This window comes from Rhinoderma darwinii, chromosome 1 (genome assembly GCF_050947455.1).
Source record: "Rhinoderma darwinii isolate aRhiDar2 chromosome 1, aRhiDar2.hap1, whole genome shotgun sequence".
Classification (NCBI taxonomy): domain Eukaryota; kingdom Metazoa; phylum Chordata; class Amphibia; order Anura; family Rhinodermatidae; genus Rhinoderma; species Rhinoderma darwinii.
The window spans coordinates 447,231,344-447,258,312 of record NC_134687.1 but is presented as its reverse complement, the minus strand read 5'-3'; the positions used below and the strand labels follow the sequence as shown (position 1 = coordinate 447,258,312).

General features: G+C 43.3%; 1 protein-coding gene across 3 annotated transcripts in view; it reads right to left on the bottom strand.

The window, feature by feature from the left end:
* The window catches only part of LIMK2 (LIM domain kinase 2), a 64,392-nt gene that overhangs the window by 16,891 nt on the left and 20,532 nt on the right, over nt 1-26,969 (bottom strand). For all 3 annotated transcript variants that reach the window (XM_075831504.1, XM_075831496.1, XM_075831509.1), the window contains exons 2-4: nt 18,891-18,954; nt 7,617-7,713; nt 1,900-2,009 (exon numbers count right to left, since the gene is read on the bottom strand). In XM_075831504.1, the coding sequence (XP_075687619.1) occupies nt 1,900-2,009; nt 7,617-7,713; nt 18,891-18,910 (227 nt within the window). In that variant the 5' untranslated portion in view covers nt 18,911-18,954. The remainder of the gene's footprint in view (nt 1-1,899; nt 2,010-7,616; nt 7,714-18,890; nt 18,955-26,969) is intronic.

Genomic DNA, 26,969 nt, shown 5'->3' with positions numbered 1-26,969 from the left:
AAGTGGGATGGTTTCTGCAAAAAACAAAAAAAAACAGCCACTTCTATTGGACACCGGACAACTGTTGTAAGAGGCTTCCTGATTTGCCACTAATAAATTATATGAAAAAATATACACTTAAATATTTAACACACACATATATACACTACCGTTCAAAAGTTTGGAGTCACCCAGACAATTTTGTGTTTTCCATGAAAACTCACACTTATATTTATCAAATGAGTTGCAAAATGACTAGAAAATATAGTCAAGACATTGACAAGGTTAGAAATAATGATTTTTATTTGAAATAATCATTTTCTCCTTCAAACTTTGCTTTCGTCAAAGAATGCTCCATTTGCAGCAATTACAGCATTGCAGACCTTTGGCATTCTAGCTGTTGATTTGCTGAGGTAATCGGGAGAAATTTCACCCCATGCTTCCAGAAGCCCCTCCCACAAGTTGGATTGGCTTGATGGGCACTTCTTGTGTACCATACGGTCAAGCTGCTCCCACAACAGCTCTATGGGGTTGAGATCTGGTGACTGCGCTGGCCACTCCATTACAGATAGAATACCAGCTGCCTGCTTCTTCCCTAAATAGTTCTTGCATAATTTGGAGGTGTGCTTTGGGTCATTGTCCTGTTGTAGGATGAAATTGGCTCCAATCAAGCGCTGTCCACAGGGTATGGCATGGCATTGCAAAATGGAGTGATAGCCTTCCTTATTCAAAATCCCTTTTACCTTGTACAAATCTCCCACTTTGCCAGCACCAAAGCAACCCCAGACCATCACATTACCTCCACCATGCTTGACAGATGGCATCAGGCACTCTTCCAGCATCTTTTCAGTTGGTCTGCGTCTCACAAATGTTCTTCTGTGTGATCCAAACACCTCAAACTTCAATTCGTCTGTCCATAACACTTTTTTCCAATCTCTGTGTGCTTTTGCCCATATTAATCTTTTCCTTTTAGTAGCCAGTCTCAGATATTTGCCACTCTGCCCTGAAGGCCAGCATCCCGGAGTCGCCTCTTCACTGTAGACGTTGACAGTGGCGTTTTGCGGGTACTATTTAATGAAGCTGCCAGTTGAGGACCTGTGAGGCGTCTATTTCTCAAACTAGAGACTCTAATGTACTGGTCTTGTTGCTCAGTTGTGCAGCGGGGCCTCCCACTTCTCTTTCTACTCTGGTTAGAGGCTGTTTGTGCTGTCCTCTGAAGGGAGTAGTACACACCGTTGTAGGAAATCGTCAGTTTCTTGGCAATTTCTCGCATGGAATAGCCTTCATTTCTAAGAACAAGAATAGACTGTCGAGTTTCACATGAAAGCTCTCTTTTTCTAGCCATTTGGAGAGTTTAATCGAACCCACAAATGTAATGCTCCAAATTCTCAACTAGCTCAAAGGAAGGTCAGTTTTATAGCTCCTCTGAACAGCAAACCTGTTTACAGCAGTGCTAACATAATTGCACAAGGGTTTTCAAGTATTTTCTAATCATCCATCAGCCTTCTAACACAGTTAGCAAACACAATGTACCACTAGAACACTGTAGTGATTGTTGCTGGAAATGGGCCTCTATACACCTATGTAGATATTGCATTAAAAACCAGACGTTTGCAGCTAGAATAGTCATTTAGCACATTAAGACTGTATAGAGTGTATTTCTGATTAATTTAATGTTCTCTTCATTGACAAAAACTCCTTTTCTTGCAAAAATAAGGAAATTTCTAAGTGATACACGTACACACACACACACACACACACACACACACACACACACACACACACACACACACACACACACACACACACACACACACACACACACACACACACACACACACACACACACACACACACATTCAGCTTTTAGTGCCAATCCTTTCAGGAAGAAAAGGAAGCATTTCATTAGAGCGTTCTCACCAGAACAGAGTGGTTCTCTCCACCAAACTGAACGACTCTCCCTCCTCAATCATGGCACGGCATCCAGAGCATGAGAAGCATTCAGGGTGGAACTTGTACTGGGAGACCACCTGAAGGATAGTGGAAAGACTTAAGAACCACAAAGTTACCAATACAGGATATGATTCATGAACATGACACAATGGTTTTTAGCGCCTTAGATCTTGCGAAGGAAAATAGTTACATGAGTGACAGTTTCGAAGATCTGCAGTTCCTTGCAATAGTCTGTAGATATACCATATGCCTCGTGTAATGTATGAATGAATTGGTTGCTTTGGATTTTTTTTATGCCAGTTTTATACAAAAAAATTGTGTTTAAATGACTTTAATGGGCACTAACTTTTCAAACAACTTATTGTTAAAATGTAGTTTTATCCATGCAAATTCTGTGTGTAGTTACTGTCACTAGGTGTCTCCCTTTCTGTAATCTGTTGTCAAGCAAAATTCATCCCTAGTTACAGAGCAGACAGACTACAGAAAGTGGGTGGGGGGGGTGGGGGGGGTCTTTTCACTGCCTGCCAATAGAAGTCTATGGAGAGTGGAAGCAGGAGCAGAGCGAGTCAGACACAGACACGCTGGTCATACAAGTCTATGGTGGGAGAAAGAGAAGGAACAGTGAGTGAAAGGGTATGTTCACACGGCGGGGGTCCGTAACGGCTGAAATTACGGGGATGTTTCAGCCTGAAAACATCCCCGTAATTTCAGCCGTACCGGCATGTGCAGGCGCTTGAACGCCGCGTCAATTACGGCCGTAATTAGCGCTGCTATTCATTGGAGTCAATGAATAGCGGCTCCAATTACGGCCAAAGAAGTGACAGGTCACTTCTTCTACGCGGGCGTCTATTTACGCGCCGTCTTTTGACAGCGGCGCGTAAATATACGCCTCGTGTGAACAGACAAACGTCTGCCCATTGCTTTCAATGGGCAGATGTTTGTCAGCGCTATTGAGGCGCTATTTTCAGACGTAATTCGGGGCAAAAACGCCCGATTTACGTCCGTAAATAGGCCGTGTGAACATACCCAAAAGGAGACAGGCGTGCTGCAGCGGCTGGTAAGAGTTATATTTTACCCCAGTGCTGTATTCCCAGCTACACTACTCATTACTGCTGTATAATCTCCTCCATGTTGCTACTGCTTCTATATACAGTGCTGACCAAAAGTTCAGGAACACCCTCATAACTTTTGAACGGCTCGAGGTAGAGGGTTGAAATTTGGTGTGATTTAATAGGGTCATAAAATCTTCCAGGTGCCAGCTGTATATTACAGCTGACACACTCCTGTAATGATTAGGACTGGTGCTAGCCTCCAATCCGGCCGATTAACCACTCGGATGCTGCGCTCAATAGAGAGCACAGCATCTGAGGGGTTTTTACCGGATCGGCACCACAGCGACGCAATTGCTGGGGTGCCGATGGTTGGTATGGCAACCGGAGGCCTAATAATGGCCTCCGTGTCTGCCTTGTACAGAAGCCTATAAGGACCTGGTGGGTCCTCATAGGCTTGATGTCAGTGAATAACTGACAGCTCTAATACACTGCTCTACGTATTTAGTGCAGTGTATTAGCTTATCGATCAGGGCTTCAGGCCTTCAAGTTCCCTAGAAAGCCCAAAAAAATTAAATAAAAAATTTTAAGTTATAGAAAAAAAGTCAATTGTTTTTTTTCTTAAGTCTTTTATTATTGGAAAAAACTATACATATTTGATATCGCTGCATACGTAACGTTTCAAACGATAAAACTATTATGTAATTTATTCTGCACAGTGAACGCCGTAAAAATCTGAAAAAAAAAAACCCCCCCCCACCAGAATCACTGATTTTAGGTCACATCTCCTCCCAAAAAAAGGGAACCCATCCTGCAAAAGAAAATCCCTGACACAGCTTTGTCCACACAAAAATAAAACGTTATGGGTCTTATACAGCAACACAGAAAACAGATGATTTTAAGAAAAAGTGATTTTATTATGCAACAGCTGCAATACATGAAAAAAACTACACAAAATTTGGTATCGCCGTAATCATAATGACCCCCAGAATAGAGCGATATAACATGTAATTTATGGCGCTCGGTGAATGGCGGATAGTAAAAAAAAAACCATTTCAAAATTGCTCGTTTTTGGTTCCTCTTCCAAAAGATTTAAATTTAAAAAAAAAATGATCAAAAAGTCGTATGTGTTCCAAAATGGTACCAATAAAATCTACAGTATGTCTCGCAAAAAACAAGCCCTCCCACGGCTCCATCAACTGAAAAAAGTTATGGCACTAGTAATGCGGTAATTAAAAAACATCCAGATGTGCAGGCCGGAGGGGAACATTCCTTCAATTTCAGTGCCCTAGTATTTAGGAACTAGGAAGGGAAGGGACATAGCACATCTGCTGGAAGGGCACCTGTATTACACCAGGGCAACACTTTACCAAAAAAATTTGGCAAATTACAAAAGGAGAAAAAGTCCCCAAAAGGTGCACAGTGTCACAAAAAAGAGGGATAAGAAAGAATAAACTGTGCGACACTGGCCTGCGCATAATGGATTGCTTCACAGCATACCACACATCTATGGATAATTGTATTATTTACCCCATTATTATACCCTGATGTACTCCGCATAGATTACATATGCCCCCACATTATAAACGGAAATACCAGTTAAACTCAAACAAAACTACTACCAAGCAAAATCCACGCCCCAAATGGCGCTCCTTACCTTCAAAGCCCTACAGTGTGCCCAAACAGCAGTTTACGTCCACTTGTAAGGCATTGCTATACCTAGGAGAAACTGCTTAATTTATGGGGTAAGATTCTCCAGTGGCAGAAGATGGGTACAACATATTGAGCAGTGAAATGGCAGATCAGTTGAAAAATTGCAATTTTCACTTCGCATCATCCACTGCGTATTAATTTCTGAAAAACACCCGTGGGGTCTAAATGCTCAATACGCCCCTTGATAAATGCCTTTAGGGCAGGTCTGGGCAATTATGAGCTAAATCAAAATCACGATTAACTGAACATGTAACCTCGATTACGATTATTAAAACGATCATGTAGGGCACACCCTTTTGCATGCCACACCCACTATTTGCATGTTACAACTGTCTCCACACCGTATAATGCGTGGAGACATTATAGCTGCCCTCCGCACAGTATAATGCCCCCATAGCTGCCCTCACAGTATACTGCCCCCACAGTATAATGCCCCCACAGCTGCAACCACACAACATAATGCCCCCATAACTGCCCTCTACAAAGTATAATGCCCCTCATAACGGACTTCCACACAGTAGAATGCCCCCACAACTGCCCTCCACACAGTATAATGACCCCCATAACTTCCCTCCACACAGTATAATGCCCTAATAACCGCACCCCACGCTGTATAATGCCCCCACAGCTGCCTTCAATAGTGCCTGATAAAAATAATATACACTCACACCTAACCCCGTTCCAATGACGAGTGGAGGGGATCCCACTGCAGCTTGGCACAGACAGGCGAGATGACATCACTGCCTCGCGTCCAGCGATACATAGTGAAGGGTAGAGCAGGCGCCTTACGGTCCCCTGATCTACCATTGGCTTCAACTGTATCTGCGTCCGGAAGATGCAGACACAGTTTAAACCAGGAGAAAATAATTGATAAAACCGAAATTCGCAACATGACGTAGATTAATTGCGCTGAATTTAAATTTCAATTTGCCCAGCCCTACTTTACGGGTGTAGTTTCTAGAATGGGGTCACTTTTTTTGTACATAAGGGGTTTTGCAAATGCGACATGGCGTCTGCGTACTACAGGGGCTCAACAAATGCGACATGATACCCAGAAACCATTTCAAAAGCCAAATGGCGCTCCTTCTCTTCTGAGCCCTACCGCGTGTCCAAACAGCAGTTTATGGTCGCATATGGGGTATTGCTTTACAAATTTTGGGGCGCTTTTCCTCCTTTAGTTCTTGCGGAAATAAAATAGTTTACATTTTCACAACCTAATTCTAATAATTTCTGCAATAAACCTGTGGGGTCAAAACGCTCACTATACCCCTAGATAATTTCCTTGAGGGGTGGAATTTCCCGAATGGGGTCACTTGTGTGGGGTCTCCAGTGTTTCGGCCCCTCAGGGGCTTTGCAAATGTGACCTGGCCTCCACAAACAATTCCAGCTAGATTTGCGCTCAAAGTAAAAAATCAGGCTCCTTCACTTCTGAGCCCTGCCGTGTGTCCAAACAGCCGTTTAGGACCACATATGGGGTTTTGCTGTACTCTGTATGGGTGATTTTTCTCCTTTAGTCCTTGTGGAAATGAAAATTATTCTACGTTTTATTGGGAAAAATAAATGTTTTCATTTTCAGTCCAATTCTAATAAAATCTATGAAACACCTGTGGGGTCAAAATGCTCACTACATAGCTAGATAAATTCCTTGTGGGGTGTAGTTTCCAAAATGGGGAATTTTGGGGGGAGTTTCCTTTGTTTTGGTACCCCAAGACCTCTTGAAACCTGACATGGCGCCTAAAATATAATCCAATAAAAAGAAGGCCCCAAAAGCCGCTAGATGCTCCTTTGCTTCTGAGGCCGGTGCTTCAGTCCATTACCACACTAGGGCCACATGTGGGAGATTTATAAAAACTGCAGAATTTGAGTAATACATTTTTAGTTGTATTTCTCTGGTAAAACCTGTTACACAGAACAAAACAGATTAAAAATGAATTTCTGCAAAAAAAATAAATAATGAAATTTGTAAATGTCACCTCCACTTTACTTTAATTCCTGTGAAACGCCCAAAGGGTTATTAAACTTTCTAAATGCCGTCTTGAACACTGAGGGGTGCAGTTTTAAAAATGGGGTGATTTATGGGGACTTTCTAATATATAAGGCCTTCAAAGCCACCTCCGAACTGAACTGGTCCGATAAAATAGCCTTTTGAAATGTTCTTGAAAATGTGAGAAATTGCTGCTAAAGTTATAAGCCTTGTAACGTCCTAGAAAAATAAAGGGATGTTCAAAAAAAATTATGCCAACCTTAAGTAGACATGTGAGCTGTTAACTAGTAACTATTTTGTGTGGTATTACGGTCTGTTTTACAAGAAGATGAATTTACATTTATAAAAGTGATAATATTTGCATTTTTCACAATACTGAATGTAACAACCAAATGTTACCACTAACAAAGTCCAGTGCGTCACGACAAAAATCTCAGAATTGCTTGTATAGGTAAAAGCATTCCAAAGTGCTTACCACATAAAGTGACGCGTCAGATTTGAAAAATTAGGCTCGGTCAGGAAGGTCAAATCTGGCTGCAGCGAGTAGGGGTTAAAGTAGAGAGCAGAAAGCACCCACTGTTGGAACACTATATCATGTGGTCATGATTACCAACCTTCACTGGACAGAATTTGGATGCGGTCATCCTAATTCCTTTTAAATACAGTTTCCCGGTAGGTCACAAGAAGGGAAATAGCAAGCCTTCAGGCGAGGATTCTGCAAACAGGAGATCGGATCTCAGCTCGCTAGAGCAGTAGGAATACGACTTGGGAAGGGAAGTAGGATATCGTGCTGAACAGTCACACCTACATTTTCAGGTTTTAGATGGATGTGCGCTTGGTGACATCTACACGAGAATATCCCTGTCTACAAGGAAATTAAAGAGCCACAAAATCAATGCACTGTAGAAATGGAAGCAAGTGGTGGTAGCAGGGTTTACCATGGCTGGTCCTGTTAGACGAAGTTTGCAGCTCACACATTGTTCAGGTTGTAAAATCCAGGGCTCCACAGGGAAGAGTCCAGTTGAGTCAGACTTCCTGTAATATAAATGAAAAACATTATATGAATAAAGACTTCTTAAGAGACTGCCAGCCATTGTTCTGCCATCCAGTCTAAGATCTGCAAGCGTGCAATTATTTGGCATGAACTGTGCACCCTAGAGAGTGTCTTCTTGAAAGATAGAAAAACAAATATCTTTACATGTGATGAACAGGAGAAAATGTAGACACTGAAAACATTTCATAGATCCAAACCAATGCAATGCATTATTAATGCACGTTCACAGAGTACAGGAATACTGGTAAATGTGTGTACTTTTAGCATAGTCCTGTAGCTTTTTTCATTTATTGGCAGCGCGATTAGATTGTGTAACTTAGCTGTGCTGAAAGATATGAAGGAACAAATGCAGATCTCACCTGCAGCACCCTGGCCCTACAGCCAAGAACATTTCGGATTAAAGCCTTGTGTGATTTTACAGGATTTCCTCCTGTTTACTCTACAGAAAGGAGAACCACTCAACGTTAAACATTTAAAGTGTACCTTCCCACACACACATATATATATATATACCGTATATGTCGGCGTATAAGACGACTGGGCGTATAAGACGACCCCCAACTTTTACCCTTAAAATATAGAATTTAAGATATACTTGCCATTTCGTGCAGGAGCGCTTCACTATGGACATCGGCGGCAGGACCCAGGACTCTGTCTCTTTGAACTCGCGCATGCGCAGATAGGCTGCTTCATCGCGCGAGATCTGAGAGGCAGGGAATGAGAGGAAAGGGAGATCTACGGAGGCTTACAGGATCTTACAGAGATGTTCCCTGGCGGCTAATACCGGCTTCCCTCAGATCCGTGGCGGATTCCGTGCATCCCGGGAGCCTGTGTACCGAACTGCAGGCTCACAAGGTAACACACAACCTGTGTACAAGACAATATCCGGCATATAAGACGACCCCACACTTTTGAATTTTTTTTAAGGGTGTAAAAAGTCGTCTTGTACGTACACACATATATATATATATATATAGTACATATGAAAACACACAGCAGGACTTCCGGCATGCGAAAACGCATGACTAGAGCACTTCTGCCTCCGCCTCACATATCCCTCGGCCAGACCTTACATTCTACCGCTGTGACACCCGAAAGTTTCCGCCCACAGTTAGGCTTTATGCCCACTTCAGTCTTTTTCTTCAGAGTGCTAGCCGTTTTTGAGACGGCTAGCACCCTGACCCATTCATTTCAATGGGTCCATGCACACTTCCGACATAAGTAGAGCATGTCTTACTTTGGTCCGAGACCGTGACGCCCATGCAAGTCAATAGGGCCGTCAAAAAAACTGAAGGCACACTGAAGGCATCCATCTGCCGTCAGTGTGTGACGGAGCCGTTGCCTAGCAACGGCCGGGCGGGCAGAGGTACACATACAGATACTGCATTAATCGGCAGCCCCTTCTCTGTCAGCACTGATAGAGAGAAGAGGCTGCTGATCAGAGCTGGAACGCAAAAATAAGAAATATTAAAGAAAAATAAGTTCATACGTACCCTGGCCGTTGTCTTGGTGACGTATCCCTCTTCTGACATCCAGTCCGACCTCCACGGATGACGCGGCAGTCCATTTGACAAGAACCCAGAGCAAGTCCAGACGCGTTGCCGACCAGGCACTAAACATGTCAGACGAGTTTCTCCCGCCAAACGACCCTCCGGAACTCCATTGTTCATCAGACTCGGTTATTTGAGAGTCGTCTATTTACACGGACTATAAAAAACTGGCGATTCAAGTAGCCCAATTGATCTCCCCAGATTTACAAGAATCCCAGACTAAAACGATAGGCACAAAAAAAAGCTCATATAGCAATTGAGTTGAAGGGCTAGCTGCTATGCAAGTAAAGCATCCTCCCTAAATACAAGAAAAAGGCAACTCCTATAGATTCATATATAAACAGGAGGAGAAAAAGGAGCTAAACAGCCAAATATAGTAAGGCCTCATTCACACGGCAGGGTTTCCCGGCCGGGTGCCGGCCGTTCATAAATCGGCCGGCATCCGGCAGCATTAGGAATAATAAACCCCTAATGGGGCTATTCACACGACCGATTTTTTGACGCACGGAAAAACCGGCCGTCAAAAAATAGGACATGCTCTATCTTCGCCCGGGTACCCGGCCCCCATAGAAGTCTATGGGGCCAGGTAATACACGGCCATCACCGGGATGTGTCCCGAGTGATGGCCGGGTTTTCCGGAGCCTGCGCTCTATCTCCTCCTCCTCACAGCGCAGAGTGCATGTGAGGAGGAGGAGTTGATGCCATTCTGACGAATGGCATCGCTGTACACAGTGTGGCAGGGCCGGGGTGTACAGCAGGTGGAAGGGAGCGCTGTGCTGGCTCCCTTCCCCTGCTTGAAAAGCACCCTGGCCCGGCGACACCTTCGATGGCGCCGCTAGCAGCTGCTGCTGCGGCTGCTACTACTGCAGCGACGCCACTATAGCAGAGCAGGGAGGTATCTCCCCGCTCTGCTATGTGCTAGCCGCACTTTAGCTCCTTGAAGGAGCGGAATCCCCGTGTTTTCGGGGATTCCGCTCCTGGACAGAGCGCTTGATGTCTCTGTCCATATCTGGGCAGTGACATCAGGGGAAACTCCTGAAGCGGAATACCCGAACACATGGGGATTCCCCTTCAGGAGTTGCCGCTGATGTCACTGTCCGGATCGGCCCGGCACGGATGCAAAACTGAATGCAAACCGGCCGGGCAAAATGGCCGATTTTACTGGCCGACACTCGGGCTCGGGAACGACCCGGTCATGTGAATCCCACCTAAAATTACATACTTTTATTTTACACATAAAATCCCTAATCCTATTTATACAATCCCTAATCCTGTTTATTGTATATATAGGTTGTATTATGTTAGGGTATAACTATTTACTCATATCACTTGGCATCTTGCCCATACCCCACACTCTGTACCTGGAGTGTTTGTAACTCTGCCCTGGACCACTATTGGGAGCCTTTCTTGTTGTGCTTTACTGGAACCACAGAGTCTCTTTGTCCTTTTGTAACTTTTAACATGTTAGGTGTATTTATGTGTAAAATAAAAGTATGTAATTTTACTATATTTGGCTGTTTAGCTCCTTTTTCTCCTCCTGTTTATATAAAACGATAGCCACCTCTCTGAACCAACTGCATGATTCGGTGGCGAAACATGGGGAGCGCCTCGACGCCCTTGAAAAAACTGTGCATCACGTAGATTCCGAATTTATGGATCTTCGCCAACTAGTTCAGGACACTCGTGTACAAAATAAGCTATGGGATCGGGTCGAAGATCTTGAAAACAGATCTCGCCGTAATAACTTGCGCATAGTGGGTCTGCCAGAATCAGTACTGGCGAAAGATCTGAGTCATCTATGTGAACTAGACCTACCTGCAGCCTCAGGAATTCAACAGGTGTATAAGGTGGAACAGGCCCACAGAGTCGAACCTGAAACAAGTGAAGTTCTACAGCACCTACACGTGGTTGATGTTCTGTGGCAATGTAAACCATGTTGTGCTTTATCTCTACGGTTATGTTTTATTGCTATGGTTTTGTTTTTCTGGCTTGTGGGTGGGGGGGGGGTGGAGTATTTTAATCATTCACAAATAATTATGGGTAAGAAAATTAAATGGTTCCCCTGCTCAAAACTCTAAGGCAGGAGTTCCCATACTCTTGCATGAAAATCTTTCCTATTCAGTATCTAATGTTACATCTGACTCAGAGGGACGTTGGGCGTATTTACAACTCACTGGCCCATCGGATAATATTAGTCTTTATAATGGGTATGGTCCAAATGTTCTGAGTCCCCCCTTTTTCTATGCTTTAAGTGATGTTCTTGGAGCAGACTTTACTCCTAACAAAATTCTAGGTGGGGGTCTGAATATTGTTGTACAACCTGAGGAAGATCGGCTTAATCCCCATAAAACATCACTCATAACAGTGCCATCGAAGGAAAGAACATTGCAAACGTTTCTCACAGAAACGGGTCTTTATGATTCTTGGCGTTTACATCACCCCAACGGTAGGGCATACTCCCACTACTCACACTCCGAGCAGTCATGGTCCGGTATCGATTATACATTAGTATCGACTCCTCTTTTACAGCGGGTACATCAGTTCAAGATTGAACCTATGATCAGATCGGATCACTTCCAGATGACTTTAGATATCCAGGACTACTTCCCATGGGGCAGGGATTTTCTGTGGCGGTTCCCAGCTAACCTCGCTACAGACTAATCTTTCCAGACCAGGCTCAAAGGCTGGTGGCTGGAATATGAATCCAAAAATGGGGCTCATTCACAGGATTCTCAACTGTATTGGCACACATCGAAGGCAGTCATGCGAGGTCATATTATAGCATGTCTCTAATCTTAAAAAACAATCCAAACGAAAAACTCAAGATTTTAGCCTAGCTCTTAGACGGGCATATACTCTTTTCCAGGCTAGTCCAACTTAGTATTATAAGGATTCTTGGCAACAAGCTAAATGTGATTACGAGCTGTGGTTGCACAGAGGAGAGAAATTGAAATTCTCAGTCCATGAATCAAAGTTGTTTCGTTTTTTTAAATAAAATCGGGTGGATTGCTGGCTCTTCTGTCCAGGGGCTTTTGGTCACGCTCTAATATCTCCAAGATGAAGGATAAATCTGGGCAATCTCATCTTCACCCGCAGCAGATATATTCCATTTTAAGAGACTTCTACGTTGACCTATACGCTCGCCGTCAGTATATCCCTCCTTCAGTCAGTTTGGTCATTGAATCCTTGAACCTGCCTACCCTTATGGAAGAGGAAAAAATTACTTCTAGATGCTCCCATCACAGAATTAGAACTTAAGTCATGCATTAACACCCTCAAACTTCAGAAAGCTCCAGGCCCAGACGTATATACTAGCAAATATTATAAGATCATGAGGGATCAGAGAACATCATGTTTCTTACGTTAATATAATGGATATTTGACAGAACAGATTCGTGCCTCCTCCAATGTTACATACATAAAAGGTCTTACCCAAGCAGGGCAAGAACCCTGAACTAGCATCTTCCTATTGCCCTATTTCATTAATTAATTCTGATCTAAAGTTAATCTCTAAAATGATGGCCAATAGATTAGCCCTTATCCTTCGCAGACTAATTTCTCCCAGTCAGGCTGGCTTTGTCAAAGGCCGCTCTGCGGTGTCTAATATTCGTAAAATACTTACTGTCTTTGATGACCTTAAAATAAATCCTTCTGCACACACATCCCCTGCTATCCTCACTATTGATGCGGAAAAAGCTTTTAATATGGTTGACTGGGATTGGCTGGGCAGTACTTTGGATTCTACGCACATAGTGGGACCTTTTCGATCTTATATACGTTCTCTTTATTCAGGCCCTTCCGCGAGAATATATACTACAGGCTCTCTCTCACCCTCCTTCCCTTTATATAAGGGGACACATCAGGGCTGCCCACTTTCACCTCTCCTTTTCAATATTGCTTTGGAGCCTTGTATACGCACGTTGGAGGCAAATAGTAGCATCAAGGGAATGAAAGTGGGTTCCAATGTGGTTAAGGTGATTTACTTAGCTGATGACGTCTTTGTGTTCTTATCTGATCCTCGACCTCCTAAAAGCCTTTGAACTTCATTCGGGCTTTAAGGTAAATGTCACTAAGTGCGGATTATTGAATTTATCTAAAAATAGGTCAGTCTCCCTTTAGATATTCCTGTCACTATAGCCAAATCTTCTATTAAATACCTAGGGATAGATATTGGTCGCACACCTGACTTGCTATATACACTTAATTACCCCCGATATAACCAAAATTATTCAAGAATCTAAACGTTCACAACATTTACCCCTTTCCTTTATGGGAAGAGGTCACCTTCTGAAAATAGTTAGCGTCCCTAAATTGATGTACTCAATGCAGACTATTCCTCTTCTTCTAAACCATTCGGATATTTTAAAATTAAATTCAACCTTCTCCGCTTTCATTTGGTCTCAAACACGCCCAAACATTGCGCTTAAAAAAAGTAATGGTCCCTAAAGATATGCGTGGAATTGATCTTCCAGATCTCCGTAGCTACAATTTGGCATGTCTCGCTAGTCATGGTCTTGACTGGCTGCAAGGTTCCAATTTTTACTCTAACTATACCTTGGAAGCGGGGGTGGTGGCTCCATGGCATTTGACCTCTTTACGGCACACTTCCTTTGGGAGTATCCCAACAGCAGTTTGTCACCACATATTATTCGAGATACTATCATGGCATGGAAGCCTATTAGGACCTCTTTTGGACTTCCTCAATGTATATCCAAACATATGAACCTATGGGGGCACCCAGAGTTTCCCCAGGAAAGGGAAAATCCCTACTTCCGCAAGTGGTGTTCCTTGGATATCGCACAACTCAGCCATCTATTTCATATAGCAGATGGACGCTATATGACCTTTCAGGAAATGAGAACGATTAAAAAACGTCTCATCACGCCATTACCTAGCCTACTGACAATTAATGTCATTCTTAAAGTCAAAACTTCATGATGTTGCACAAGAGTGTGAAGGAAACTCATTAGACCCCTTAATTACTTATCCGACTAAATCTTCCTGGTCTATCCTCTACAGTAAGTGGAGAGAAAAACAAGCCAAATATACCACTTCCACAATGTTCAAAGCATGGAACAGAGAAATGTCAGACCCAGATCGCACGCAGAAACTCTTCGGGCTCGTCCACACGCTCAGGAATTGCCGCGTTTTTTCCGCCCAGAAATTCGGCCGGAAAAAAAAACGCAGAATATAGTAGCAGCATAGTGGATGAGAGTTAACAAATCTCATCCACATGCGGTGTAAAATTTCAGAGCCGAAATTAACCTGCGGTGTGTATTTTACGGACCGCAGCAGGTCAATTCCTGCTACGGAAATTGTGCAGAATTTCAATGGAGAGGTCTCCATCTCCTAACATTGGGAAAAACGCAGCAATTTACGCACCATTTTCTGCCGCAAAAAAAAAAATGCAGGAAATGGTGCGTTTTTGCCGCAGCGGAAAGCCTTTAACTTTCAACGTAATTGCTTAGAGGGTTGGTCGAGTACGAATGGCGGTCATATGTGAGCAATGGCGGGAAACCCATTTTAAATTCCGACATAACTCGATTTACAGATTTGACATACCCCCTAGTCCTAACTTTCCAGATAGATAGCTGCACCTTGGGCATGCCACCAAAGACAAACATGTTCCACTGGTTGTGGAAGTGCCCTAAAATACTTCCATTTTGGGAGGATAATTTGGTGGTCATAAGGGATAAGTGGGGGACATCACTTGCCATGGACCCCTTACCTCTTATTTCATGTCCTTCCACAAGCTTTACATGCCTTTTTGCTAGTGGCTAAACGATCCATATTGACCCATTGGCTTAAAGAGAACCTTTCACCTGCCCATACATGTGCAGCATGTAATGGGCAGTGCTTCACAAACACGGTCTCACTTACAGTTTTTCCCATCTTGCTCTGTTCTTTACATATCGGTGCCGTTATATTTGGCGTTCAGAAGCTTATTTAGATATCGGCACCAAACAGAACGGCACCGATATGTAAATAATGGCGGAAGATAGGAAAAAACTGTAAAGCGAGACAGTGTTTGTGAAGCACTGCCCATTACATGCTGCACATGTATGGGCAGGTGAAAGCATCTGTGGCTTAAAGAGAGCCTATCAGTAAACGAGACTACATCTCAGATGAAAAAACGTAAACATATGGACAGGCTAGAAATGAAACGTGCAGCAGAGTCTCATGCCGCTTAAGTTTTTTTTTAAAAATTGCAAAAACGTATTTGCAAACATTTACAACCAAGTGAAATTGCAGAGTTGATGACTCCTTTTTCCTACACGTCTTGGTATTGGACGAGAAACTTGGCAGGTACGCTGGCAGTTCTGAAGGGTTAATACATACTGTATGGAGGATTGGGTTGCTTTGGTGGCGATTCTGATTTATTTACTGGTTGTTTTATAAAAATATGCAATTAATTTTTTATTTTTTTAGCTTAACAAAAACACCCCTCCCCTTGCTCTATTAGGCAACTGTATCGATACCGTAAATATGGTCATTGTTACATATCTTATTACATTGTATAAATTGTATGACATTGCACTACCATCTCTGAATGTTGAACAAGACGTTCGGGAATATAGTACATGTTTTTTTCTTTTGAGAAATTTAATAAAAAGAGGGGTTTTAAAAAACAAAACACATATAGCTTTGTAATAGGGTTGTCACGATACCAGAATTTGGACTTCGATACCGATACGTTGTGTAGTATTGCGATTTTCAAATCCAAAATTATACTTTACCAACAGTAATAAAAAAAATAAAAAATAAGTTCTTCCATTCTCTGATTTGAGGCACGTGGTGTGATGAATTTTGAATGTGCCTCAGATTAATAGTAATTAACCCATCATGTTCCTCAGTCATAATGGACAACATTGGGTAAACGTGTGAGGTACATGATGGGGTTAATTACCATTAATGTGAGGCACATGAGGTTAAATTCATCCCACCTCGTGCCTTACATTAATAAGTGAAAGAAGTTTTTATTTTCTCTTATAGCGTGCACATAAATGACACAAAAAATTTGTTGTGCAGGTGATTACAGCCGCGCCAAAACAAAATGTGTATATTTTCTGTATTGAGACTTATTTTAATGTTTATTGTAAAAAATGTGTATGTATTTTTTAAAATTTAACATTACTTTGTTTTTACCATTTTATTTTTAAACTTTAATGTACAGGCATATATCTATGTGCCAGTACATTAGCCTGTGTATGGATAGTATACAAGCAGTTGTAAGAACATATCTAAGTATGCCCTAACAACAGGAAATACAGTAAGACAGCCCTGGGGTCCTTCAATAGACACTGGGCTGTCTGCCCATATATGGTATGTCCATCAATCGCATCACAGGGAACGTGACACAATCCAAGGGGCACCCCCTTCTAATTTTCCTCTTGAATGCTGCGGTCAGCTTTGATCGCAGCATTCAGGGGGAAGAACGGTGGAGATGAGAGGTTTCTCTCATCTCGGCCGTTAGAGCGGGACTGCGGCCGTGTAATACAGCCATTGCCCTGCCCCTGACAAAAAGTGCGCACGCGGTCAGCATGAGGTGATGCGGCCGGCGCTGCACTAATGAGCACCGTCACTGAACACAGAACATGGGGTTGTTTTGCAGTGCGTCCACCATGTTCTGTCTTCAGTGCCGCCGCACATTAGTGCAGCGCTGGTCGCATTACATCATGCTGACCGCGTGCACTTGTCAGGACTTCGGAGCGGTGCAATGTCTGTATCACACAGCCGCAGCCCCGCTCTCATACATCCATGTGTTACAATGCTAAGCTGTGCGGCCGCACAGCTTAGTATCGAAATACATGAAAAACGGCATCGAACCGTTTGAGGGTGCACGGTATCGAAACATTATCGAAGTTTCGATGCATCATGCATCCCTACTTTGTAATATATCTTATAAGGGAAAAGTAAACTCTTCCTTAGCTTCTAGCAGGTACCCAGTTCCTGCCTGTAGGCTCTCTAAAAATGTTCAGAAATTTACCCTCCCAAAACATCTGTCCAGAGTAGTACAGTAAATAGAAGATCGGGATGGCGAGGAAGGAGGGGGATGCAGCTGCAGTTTCTCTGCACTGAGCAGAGGTATTGAGAGGTTTGATTAGCTCCGACTGCTGGGAACGGCACTAGCATCAGAGCTGGAAAAGCCCACACTGTCTGAAGGATATGAATTTTCAAAAAGGAAGCAGAGTGATGGAAAAAGACCCCAAAAAATACAGGTGAGCATAGGCCACACATTCTCAGACATTCAATAGTCCTTCAAACTATTGTAATTTTATTCCCAAAAATATTTTTTATATATTCATCCTGCCCACTGGTCCACTGTTTGTCCATACAGTGGACAAACTCGTCCAAAAATAGTCTGCACAGCTAATCCAACTGTCTTAGTGTGCCTTAGTGGGTTTTTTTTTTTGTACCATTGATCCTGGTGCCTTTTGCCAAAAGATGCTGCAGCAATATAGAAACACACCCCAAAAAACATTTGTAGAAAAACACCATGAATTTCATGCATTTTTTTTTAGAAGTCCAAAGAAAACGCCACACAAAAAGTGTGTGTGAAGGAAGGCTTAGGCCAGGATCACACACACACACACAGTTTTGATGCTGTTTTTGGCTCAGTTTTGAGCCAAACCCAGAAGTTATGAGAATAACCCTTTAACGGACACTCGAGGGCAACAACAAAAAACACAACACTACTATATGTATGTGAAAGGCGTAGTATTGGAAGTTTGACATAAAGGATTAGAGGACGTGGTTATGTTGACGAAAAGAATACATTAGGTTTCTGTATTTGCCGACAACCTATACATAAAGATCCTGGGAACAGCTGGAGTATTGTGAATAATGAAATAATTTTTGCAGACATTCACAGGGAGCAGAGCCAATGTCTGGCTGAACCATTAAACTAGATTCACATCACGTTTTTTGGCTTCTGTTTAGCATAAACGTTGGGAAAAGCTCCTGACGTAAAACGTAGGCTGTGAAGGACGTCTAACAGTGGCATCCATCACCCATAGACTATTAAAGTATAGGTCATGAAGTCTTCTGATCCTTTTCATGACGTATATACTTTAAACAGATACCATTATAGCCTATATTTAAAAAAAAAAAAAAAAAAAAAAAAAAAAAAAGGCTCGGATGCCACTATTAGGCACCCATCACATAGATGAGTATGGTATCCACTTAACCTATACATCATGAAAAGCACAAATGCCTGCAATGTATGCCATAGTGTCATGCGTCAACATTAGGCTCCCATGTTAAAAAAAGGGATGGGATCCCGTTGGATGGAATAGAGTAGTGTACTACGATATTCCATCCTTCAAACAAAACAAGAAAAACGGTATACCAACAAATACCAGCCCGAGGGAGCCCAGAAGGATACTCTTTTGTCCTCTGTTGGGCTGATTGAGCCCTTTGGACAGGTGTACATCGGAAGCTGTCTCAACATACAAGCTAAACGTAGAGCAAAACCGTGATATGAATGGGATCTATCCTGTCCTTTCACAAACAAGAAGAGACCCTGAAGATCTTGGAGAACCAGAAAGGTAGGAAATAAGTGAAAGTGGAAATAAGTACACATTGCTCTGTAAAAGCAAAATACTCACTGGGATACAATATCCTCCATATGGGCATCCTGGGGAATTGCACCGTCGTCACCAAGTCTTTTATCTGGAAGTGAAAGAAGAAATCTATTTAGCGGTGTAAATATCTAAAGAAGTTCTCCTTGTACAGTGTGCAGGGAAATAAATCAGGAAATACTGCTTGTATTTAATGTTACATCCTTACATTAAAAAAGTGTGTTTATACAGCAGCATTACTGATATTTAAAGGGCTACTAAATACCTACCTACTCTATCAGGCTGTTAAGATATTCTATTTCTTCCAACGACACCTGTTTAAACAGTAACGATCCAACTAGATGGAATGGTCACAGATTTTTCGAGCGGAATCGGCATTGAAAATCTCCATCAATTTACAATACAAAACGCCATTTATGATTAGCGGAAAAAGTCTGCATGGAAGTCAGAGCATGCAGCGGATTTTTACGCTTATTCTTTTGTGGAAACGGCGTGGATTTTCCCAGCAGATTTCACTCTTTGCAAGGTCATAGGGTGCAATCTGCTGCAAAATCCGCAAGTAACAATTTGTGGCTCAGTTGAAAAAGTCTGCTACGCATGGACTTCCTCTTAGGCTGGGTTCACACTGAGTTTTTTGCAGGCAGAAAATCTGCCTCAAAATTCGAGGCAGATTGTGCGCTGCCTGCACGCCAATTTTCGCTCACGGCCATTGAGCGCCAAGGGCAAAAAAAACGCAGCGAAATAGGCTCTCTCTGCCTCCCATTGATGTCAATGGGAGGTCAGAGATGTAAACACCCAAAGATAGGGCATGTCCCTTTTTCCTGTGAGCCGTTTTTTCCGCTCGCGGGGGGGAAAAAAAACGTCTCCGCCTCCCATTGAAATCATAGGGAGGCATTTTCGGCCGTTTTTTAGCCCGTTTTCCGACACGGTTTCCGCGTAAAAAAACTGTGTGAACTGACTTAGAATTCCATAAGGGTATGTTCACACGCAAACTTAAAAACTTCTAAAAATACGGAGCCGTTTTCAAGCGAAAACAGTTCCCGATTTTCAGAAATTTTTGTAACAACTCACGTTTTTCGCAGCGGATTTTAGGGAGCGTTTTTTTTTATTGGAGCTGTTTTTCAATGGAGTCAATGAAAAACAGCTCCAAAAACGTCCCTAGAAGTGTCCTGCACTTAATTTTCACGGGCGTCTTTTTACGCGCCGTATTTTGACAGCTACGAGTAAAATTAAACCTCGTGGGAACAGAACACCGTAAATCCCATTGCAAGCAATGGTCAAATGTTTGGAGGCGTAATGGTGCAGTTTTTTCAGGCGTTAACGGCCCGAATTACGTCTGAAACCACTGCGTGTGAACATACCCTAAGGTGTTTCCGCTATATATCCGGTTACCGATGACGGGTCTTCAGCTCCTTCTGTTGTAATTTTGTATAGTCGTTTTTCAGTTCTATTTTTACTGGCTGGTGGTATGATGCTGTAAACATTTTATGACCCATGGTTTACCATGTATCTTTTTCTAAGTATAAGGCTGGGTTCACACGAGCATGTTACGTCCATAATGGACGGAAGGTATTTCGGCCGCAAGTCCCGGACCGAACAGTGCAGGGAGCCGGGCTCCTAGCATCATAGTTATGTACGATGCTAGGAATCCCTGCCTTGCTGCAGGACAACTGTCCCGTACTGTAATCATGTTTTCAGTACGGGACAGTTGTCCGGCAGCGAGGCAGGGACTCCTAGCATCGTACATAAGTATGATGCTAGGAGCCCGGCTCCCTGCACTGTTCGGTCCGGGACTTGCGGCCGAAATACGTTACGTCCATTATGGACGTAACATGCTCGTGTGAACCCAGCCTAAAACTTGAGCACGAGCTTGTATTTGATATATTGCGTATATCACTATGCTAGGTTACTTATTATACATGCTTTATAGGGCTCTAGGATTTGCTTTATATCCTGTTTTGTACCACTATTGCATTTTTTTTTCTCAATAAAGTTGATTCATTAAAAGACAAAAAACTTTACTGGATCAATGTTTGTCTCGTTTTTTTTAGAAACTCCAGCCTGGACGGGGTTGCACACAGAACCCGATGTCAGATAAATATTCACCTGTCATTACAGCAAAATGCAGCGCAGAGCCACAGCTAGAAGACCACATGCAAATGTTCCCAAAAGAGAACAATGTATATCTCTTGCTCATGCATCGAGGGGCTTCATCAAGGGAGGGGGGGACCCCAGCATGGATAACTACACGTGTGCGTGCACATAGAGGTTCAGAGTGTCAACTGGAATCCTTAAACACGCGAGGAGAAAATTCAGTCAAACGTGAAGAGAACCGTGGATACCAAAATTGTGTACTCAAATGGGCAATTCCTATTATACACAATGGGCCACATTTACAAAGCATTTTATACCAATTTTTGCCGTAAACTGTAGCAATAGGGCAAATAGTGACATGCCAAAAATGTTCGGTACAGTTCGCAACATTTCTCATCACTCACCACATATGGAAAGTGACAAGAAAAGTAGTTTAGGCCGGATTGACTAATTAAAGAGGCTCTGTCACAAGATTTTGCAACCCCAATCTCCTATTGCAGCAGATCGGCGCTGCAATGGAGAGAAGAGTAACGTTTTTTTTGTGTTTTTTTTTAAAACGAGCATTTTTGGCCAAGTTCTGACCATTTTTATATTTATGTAAATGAGGCTTTCTAAAGTACAACTGGGCGTGTATTGTGTTCGTTACATCGGGGTGTTTTTACTTCTTTTACTAGCTGGGCGTTGTGTATAGAAGTATCAGCCACTTCTCTTCACAACGCCCAGCTTCTGGCAGTGCACAGACACAGCGTGTTCTCGAGAGATCACGCTGTGTCGTCACTCACTTCCTGCCCCAGGTCCTGCATCGTGTCGGACCAGCGAGGACACATCGGCACCAGAGGCTACATTTGATTCTGCAGCAGCATCAGCGTTTGCAGGTAAGTCGATGTAGCTACTTACCTGCAAACGCCGATGCTGCTGCAGAATCAACTGTAGCCTCTGGTGCCGATGTGTCCTCGCTCGTCCGAGACGATGCAGGACCTGAGGCAGGAAGTGAGTGACGACACAGCGTGATCTCTCGAGAACACGCTGTGTGTCTTTGCACTGCCAGAAGCTGGGCGTTGTGAAGAGAAGTGGCTGATACTTCTATACACAACGCCCAGCTAGTAAAAGAAGTAAAAACACCCCGATGTAACGAACACAATACACGCCCAGTTGTACTTTAGAAAGCCTCATTTACATAAATATAAAAATGGTCAGAACTTGGCCAAAAATGCTCGTTTTTAAAAAAAAACAAACGTTACTCTTCTCTCCATTGCAGCACCTATCTGCTGCAATAGGAGATAGGGGTTGCAAAATCTGGTGACAGAGCCTCTTTAAACAAAGTGAAAATGGCACAAACTTTAGCACAAATATATGTCTGCTTATAGTGGCCATTGGACATTTTGCCTGTCAGACAGTTTAACACACAAATTTATTAAGAGGACACCATTGAAAGTTACAGTTTAATTTTGGCAGGAACTTCAATGGCAAGGCAAAGGCATCACCAAATTCTTGTTGGGGAGGCCCCAGGATTTTTTTTTTAAATATCCTTGGTATACAAGGGCATACAAATTAGACACCAACAATTTTAAAATTTATAGAAAAGCGGGAGAATGTCAGTTTGGGGCATCATAATAAAGAAACAGGACGCCAATCCTCGAAATACACTAATGTTTGAGCTAGCTGGCCACAAAGAAAACATTATATAAAAACTATCTATGAAGCTCGGTGGGTTTAACAATTGTACGTATGCAACAACCACAGAGGTCACTTAGTTAACAATCCTGTCTTTTTGTCACTACCCCGGACTTGTGCAGCAGAGTGCACCATCTTATTGGCGCTGCCGCACAGACCCTGGGGCACTTTGAATTACTTGTGTAGTCTCTGCAATTCTGGAGATATCGGTGCCGTTATTATTGGCGCCCAATATGTAAATTGGCTCCTATACGGTCAGTGGGGTGTTCCTTGACATGGAAATGGTAGGGGGCGTGATAGTCAGTGCTCGGACACTGTCCAATCAGCTGAGTCAGAGCTGCTTCTGCGGTGTGATCTGTGCTCTGACACTCTCTGCAGCTGATTGGACAGTGTCAGGGCTCTAACTATGATGCCCCCCCCCCCCTGCCCTTTCCATGTCCAGGAACGCCCCACTGACAGTACAGGGGCTAATTTACACATTGGGCGCCAATAATAACAGCTCCGATATCTCCAGAATGGCAGACACTACACAACTAATTAGAAGTGCCCATGTTCTGTGCAGCAGCGCCTATAAGATGGTGCTCTCAGCTGCACGTCTGGGCTAGTGAAAAGTGCTCTTTAAAAACCTTGCAATTGGTTTGAAATTGTTCTAAATAAACTAAACTAAAGGCTGCCATAAGTCTCCAAAAAAGGTGGTCAATCAGGTTTTCAGACCCTGAAAAAAATAAATATATATATACACTACTATGCAGAATAACCCAGGCCTTATTCACACAAGCGTATTTCTCATCCATGTGCTATCCGTTTTAAAGGGGGTTGTCCAGCCTTTGTTTCATGTATTTATTTGCAGAATAGAAAAATCATACAGTTTTCTAATATACACGTATTCGAAATCCTACTCACATACCTTTCTTCAAACCAGAGGTCGCAATTACGCCTGCACAGATGTCAGATGCATGTGCAAATAGTTTTACACTTTAAATAAGCACACCAGAAAATTTTATTTTGCCTAAATAGTGCAGCATAGGCTAATATTAAAGAATAATGTGGAGACTCGTGTATGCCTGTTTTATTTAAGAGGGTTGTCCACGACCGGACAACTGATGACCTATCCACAGGATATGTCATCAGTAGATGATCGGTGCGGGTCAGACACCCAGACCGATGAGCTGCTCCGGCTGCATCGGATGTTTTGAACAGTATGCAGTGGTTGGAGCCGGAATCAGATGGCTCGGTACGCTGCATAGCGGCCGTTTTGCATAACTGCAACTCTGCTCCGATTTACTTGAATAGAAGCAGAGCTGAAATACTGCTGCCTGGCTGCTATTCCGTGACCGGAGCCAACTGTTTCCGGCTCCAACTACTGCATACCGTTCAAAACATCTGGCGCCCGGAGGCAGCTGATCGGTGCGGAGTCCGGGTGACGAACCCACACCGATCATATACTGATGAGCTATCTGGTGGATAGGTCATGAGTTGTCTAGTCATGGACAACCCCTTTAATGTGCCAATTATGGCTTATCTGCCATCTTGGTTCCTTCTTCCCCTCTAATATGGTTCCCCTTATGCAGCCTACATTTCCCAGCATACCTCTGGCTTTGCAGAGGCAGATGGGGCAGAGTCTCATCACACTGCACTTGCTCTGAGTCTTAAGCGCAGCAAGTGATAGATCAGATACAGAGCTTCTGTCTAAAAACTGCAGTCTCAATGCATCCTATGTGACGCAGCTACAGCCTCTCCCCTGTTGTGATAGATTTCTCTGTTGGTTTTTACAAAGGAGGCAGTGAGGAGCAGCATCTCATAAATACACTGCACTTTCTGTACAAAGTACACACACACAGATGGTACAGACAGCCGATGTAAGTCTTATACCTATTATATCACTGCACTCCTGGTATCTCTAAGATAGGCCAGAAATGATCTCTTTACTAGCACTATATGTATGGGGACATACAGAGGAGCAAGGAGGGGGAGCTGGGGGGTAAGTCTCAGACCTGCCATGAGGGATTTGATTGGTGATGATGTAATCCTGTAGTTCACAGGAAGTCACCTTCACAGGGGAGAGTGACCTGTCTACACAAGAGCATGGTCTATTCTGGTGGTCAGACTAAGATCACATGACACAGCTGCCCATAACGGAAGGGTTCAAAATGTATCGGTGCAACAGAGCTGGGAGGAAACAAATGACATTGCTGGCGAGTTAGCAGGATATGTGCAAATAAAAAAATAAATATGACGGAGTGCTTCTTTTAACAGTCTCATGCATATTTCTGCGCATGAGATTTAACCCTGTACTGAGGAGTGCCGCAGCGCTACAACAACGTGCAGCTGAGCAGGAGAGCTGCCACCCTTAGTCAGCTATGCTGCCCTTTCATTGCACATCTGCATAAAGGAAATAACAACATGCAAATATAGAATATAAAGAGGTTATTCTCTTTCATGAAGGACTTTATATTATTTTAAGCCAAGATACCTTTACAGATCTTGTTATTATATAGCATAAGCAATGTGCATTTTAAAAGGAACCCATCAGGAAGTTTTAGGCCCCTAAACCTCCACAATCACGTTATAATGTCCCTATAACCAGGCTCCTATGTTATCTATACAATTACACTAACTGTATAAGCCGTGTGCATAGTATCCAGAGTGTACAATGCTTTTTCTTCTCAAGCTAATGACGGTAAATAACTGGTAGTGTTTCGTGTGCGTTGGAGATGCTGTTCTTTGCACTGGTTGGTGAGGGAGTATAGCAGCAGTGCTCTCTCCCATCACTATAATGTCACCTGTTGTAAAACAGGCTTAGCATTACCTAATTTCTCTATTTATGCACGGAAGCATTGTTAGAAGTTATAGTAAATGTTTCCCTGCATAAATAGCGAGTTTTTAACACCACAAATGCCTACGTATTATTCGTTTGAATTACGTACATCAGCTTGGAGAAAAAAAAATAAAAAAATGCAAAGAGTAGTATTTTTTTACCCTGCTGGACAATATGTACTGCGACCACTGCTTATAACATTGTGATAGCCTCTGTCTGTAGAAAATAGTATAGATCACATACTAGTCCATAGTAATACATCCATAGGATAACTGGATGGTCTAAACATGGCAACAGTCATGTGACCACATTCTGGAAATAGGGGAATAGTATTGTACTGAGGAGTATAAAGTATTTCTACCTACAGCAGCCTCTCATCATGTCTGTCAATGTCTGTGTAAGCGCAGCGCTTACCTGGTCTTGTGTGTGTTCCTTTTAGGGCTTGTCCACACGTAACTGAATTGCTGCAGAAAATTTCTGCAGCAATTCCGTTGAAAGTAGCAGACATTCTGCTGCGGGAAAAAACAAACAAAAAAAACAAAAAAACACACGCACTATCCCCTGTGTTTTTGACTGCAGAAAATGCTGCGTTTTTGACAATGCTGGGAGATGGTGACATCTCCGAAAAACAATTCAGTCCACTTTCCACAGCAGGAATTGACACGCTGTGATCCGAAAAATACGCAATTCCGCGCACGCACGAGAGAGAGCGTCCGCTTCAGTTTACATTCGGCGTGTTGAAGAAAAGCCAGAGGCTAGAACGGATCCCATAGCTTTCTATGGGATCTGTTCTGGCACAGGGGACATCAGTTGTGGCAACGTACGGTGCCAGACCCAAAAACGTTACCTGCAGCGTTTCTGGGTCTAGCTGCTAGGAAGGTCCAACGCCGTATACTATCTTAGTACATTGTAGCCGTATGAACCCCAGGTGCTGCTGCATGCACCTTCCGGCAGCACCCAGCGGGAAGGTGGATGTGAGCAGAATCCCCAGTCATAGCATTGCGGGGTGCTCCGCTCCAAACGTAGTCTATGTCTACCTTCCAACCGTTCCGTACGTCCTGCTATCAAAAATGTAACTAATACTGAAGGAGGGAACCATCAAGTCCCTGCTTCAGAGTTAGTTCACAGCAGAGGAGCAGAGGTAGCTCCTCCGCTCACCAAGGATTCCCCAGGCACAGCGCTACTTTAAGCGCAGTGCTCGGGGAAGCCCTTGACATCACTGTCCATATATGGACAGTGATGTCAGTGGGTACTGATTGAGCGTAATCCCCGTTGCCGATTATCTGGCCTGGGATTCCGCTCCTAGAGGAAAATGGCCGAGTTCACTGTCCATATATGGACATTGACGTCAGGGACTCCTCCTGGAGGGAATCCCCGGCCACAGCGTCGGTAATGCTGTGGCCAGGGATTCAGCGGTGCTATCTACAGTACAGGGGAAGTGCTATAAACAGTGAGTGCGGCGGCATTCCCTACAGAGGGCACGGCGGCATTATCTACACATGAAATTCATCTGTTTTTAA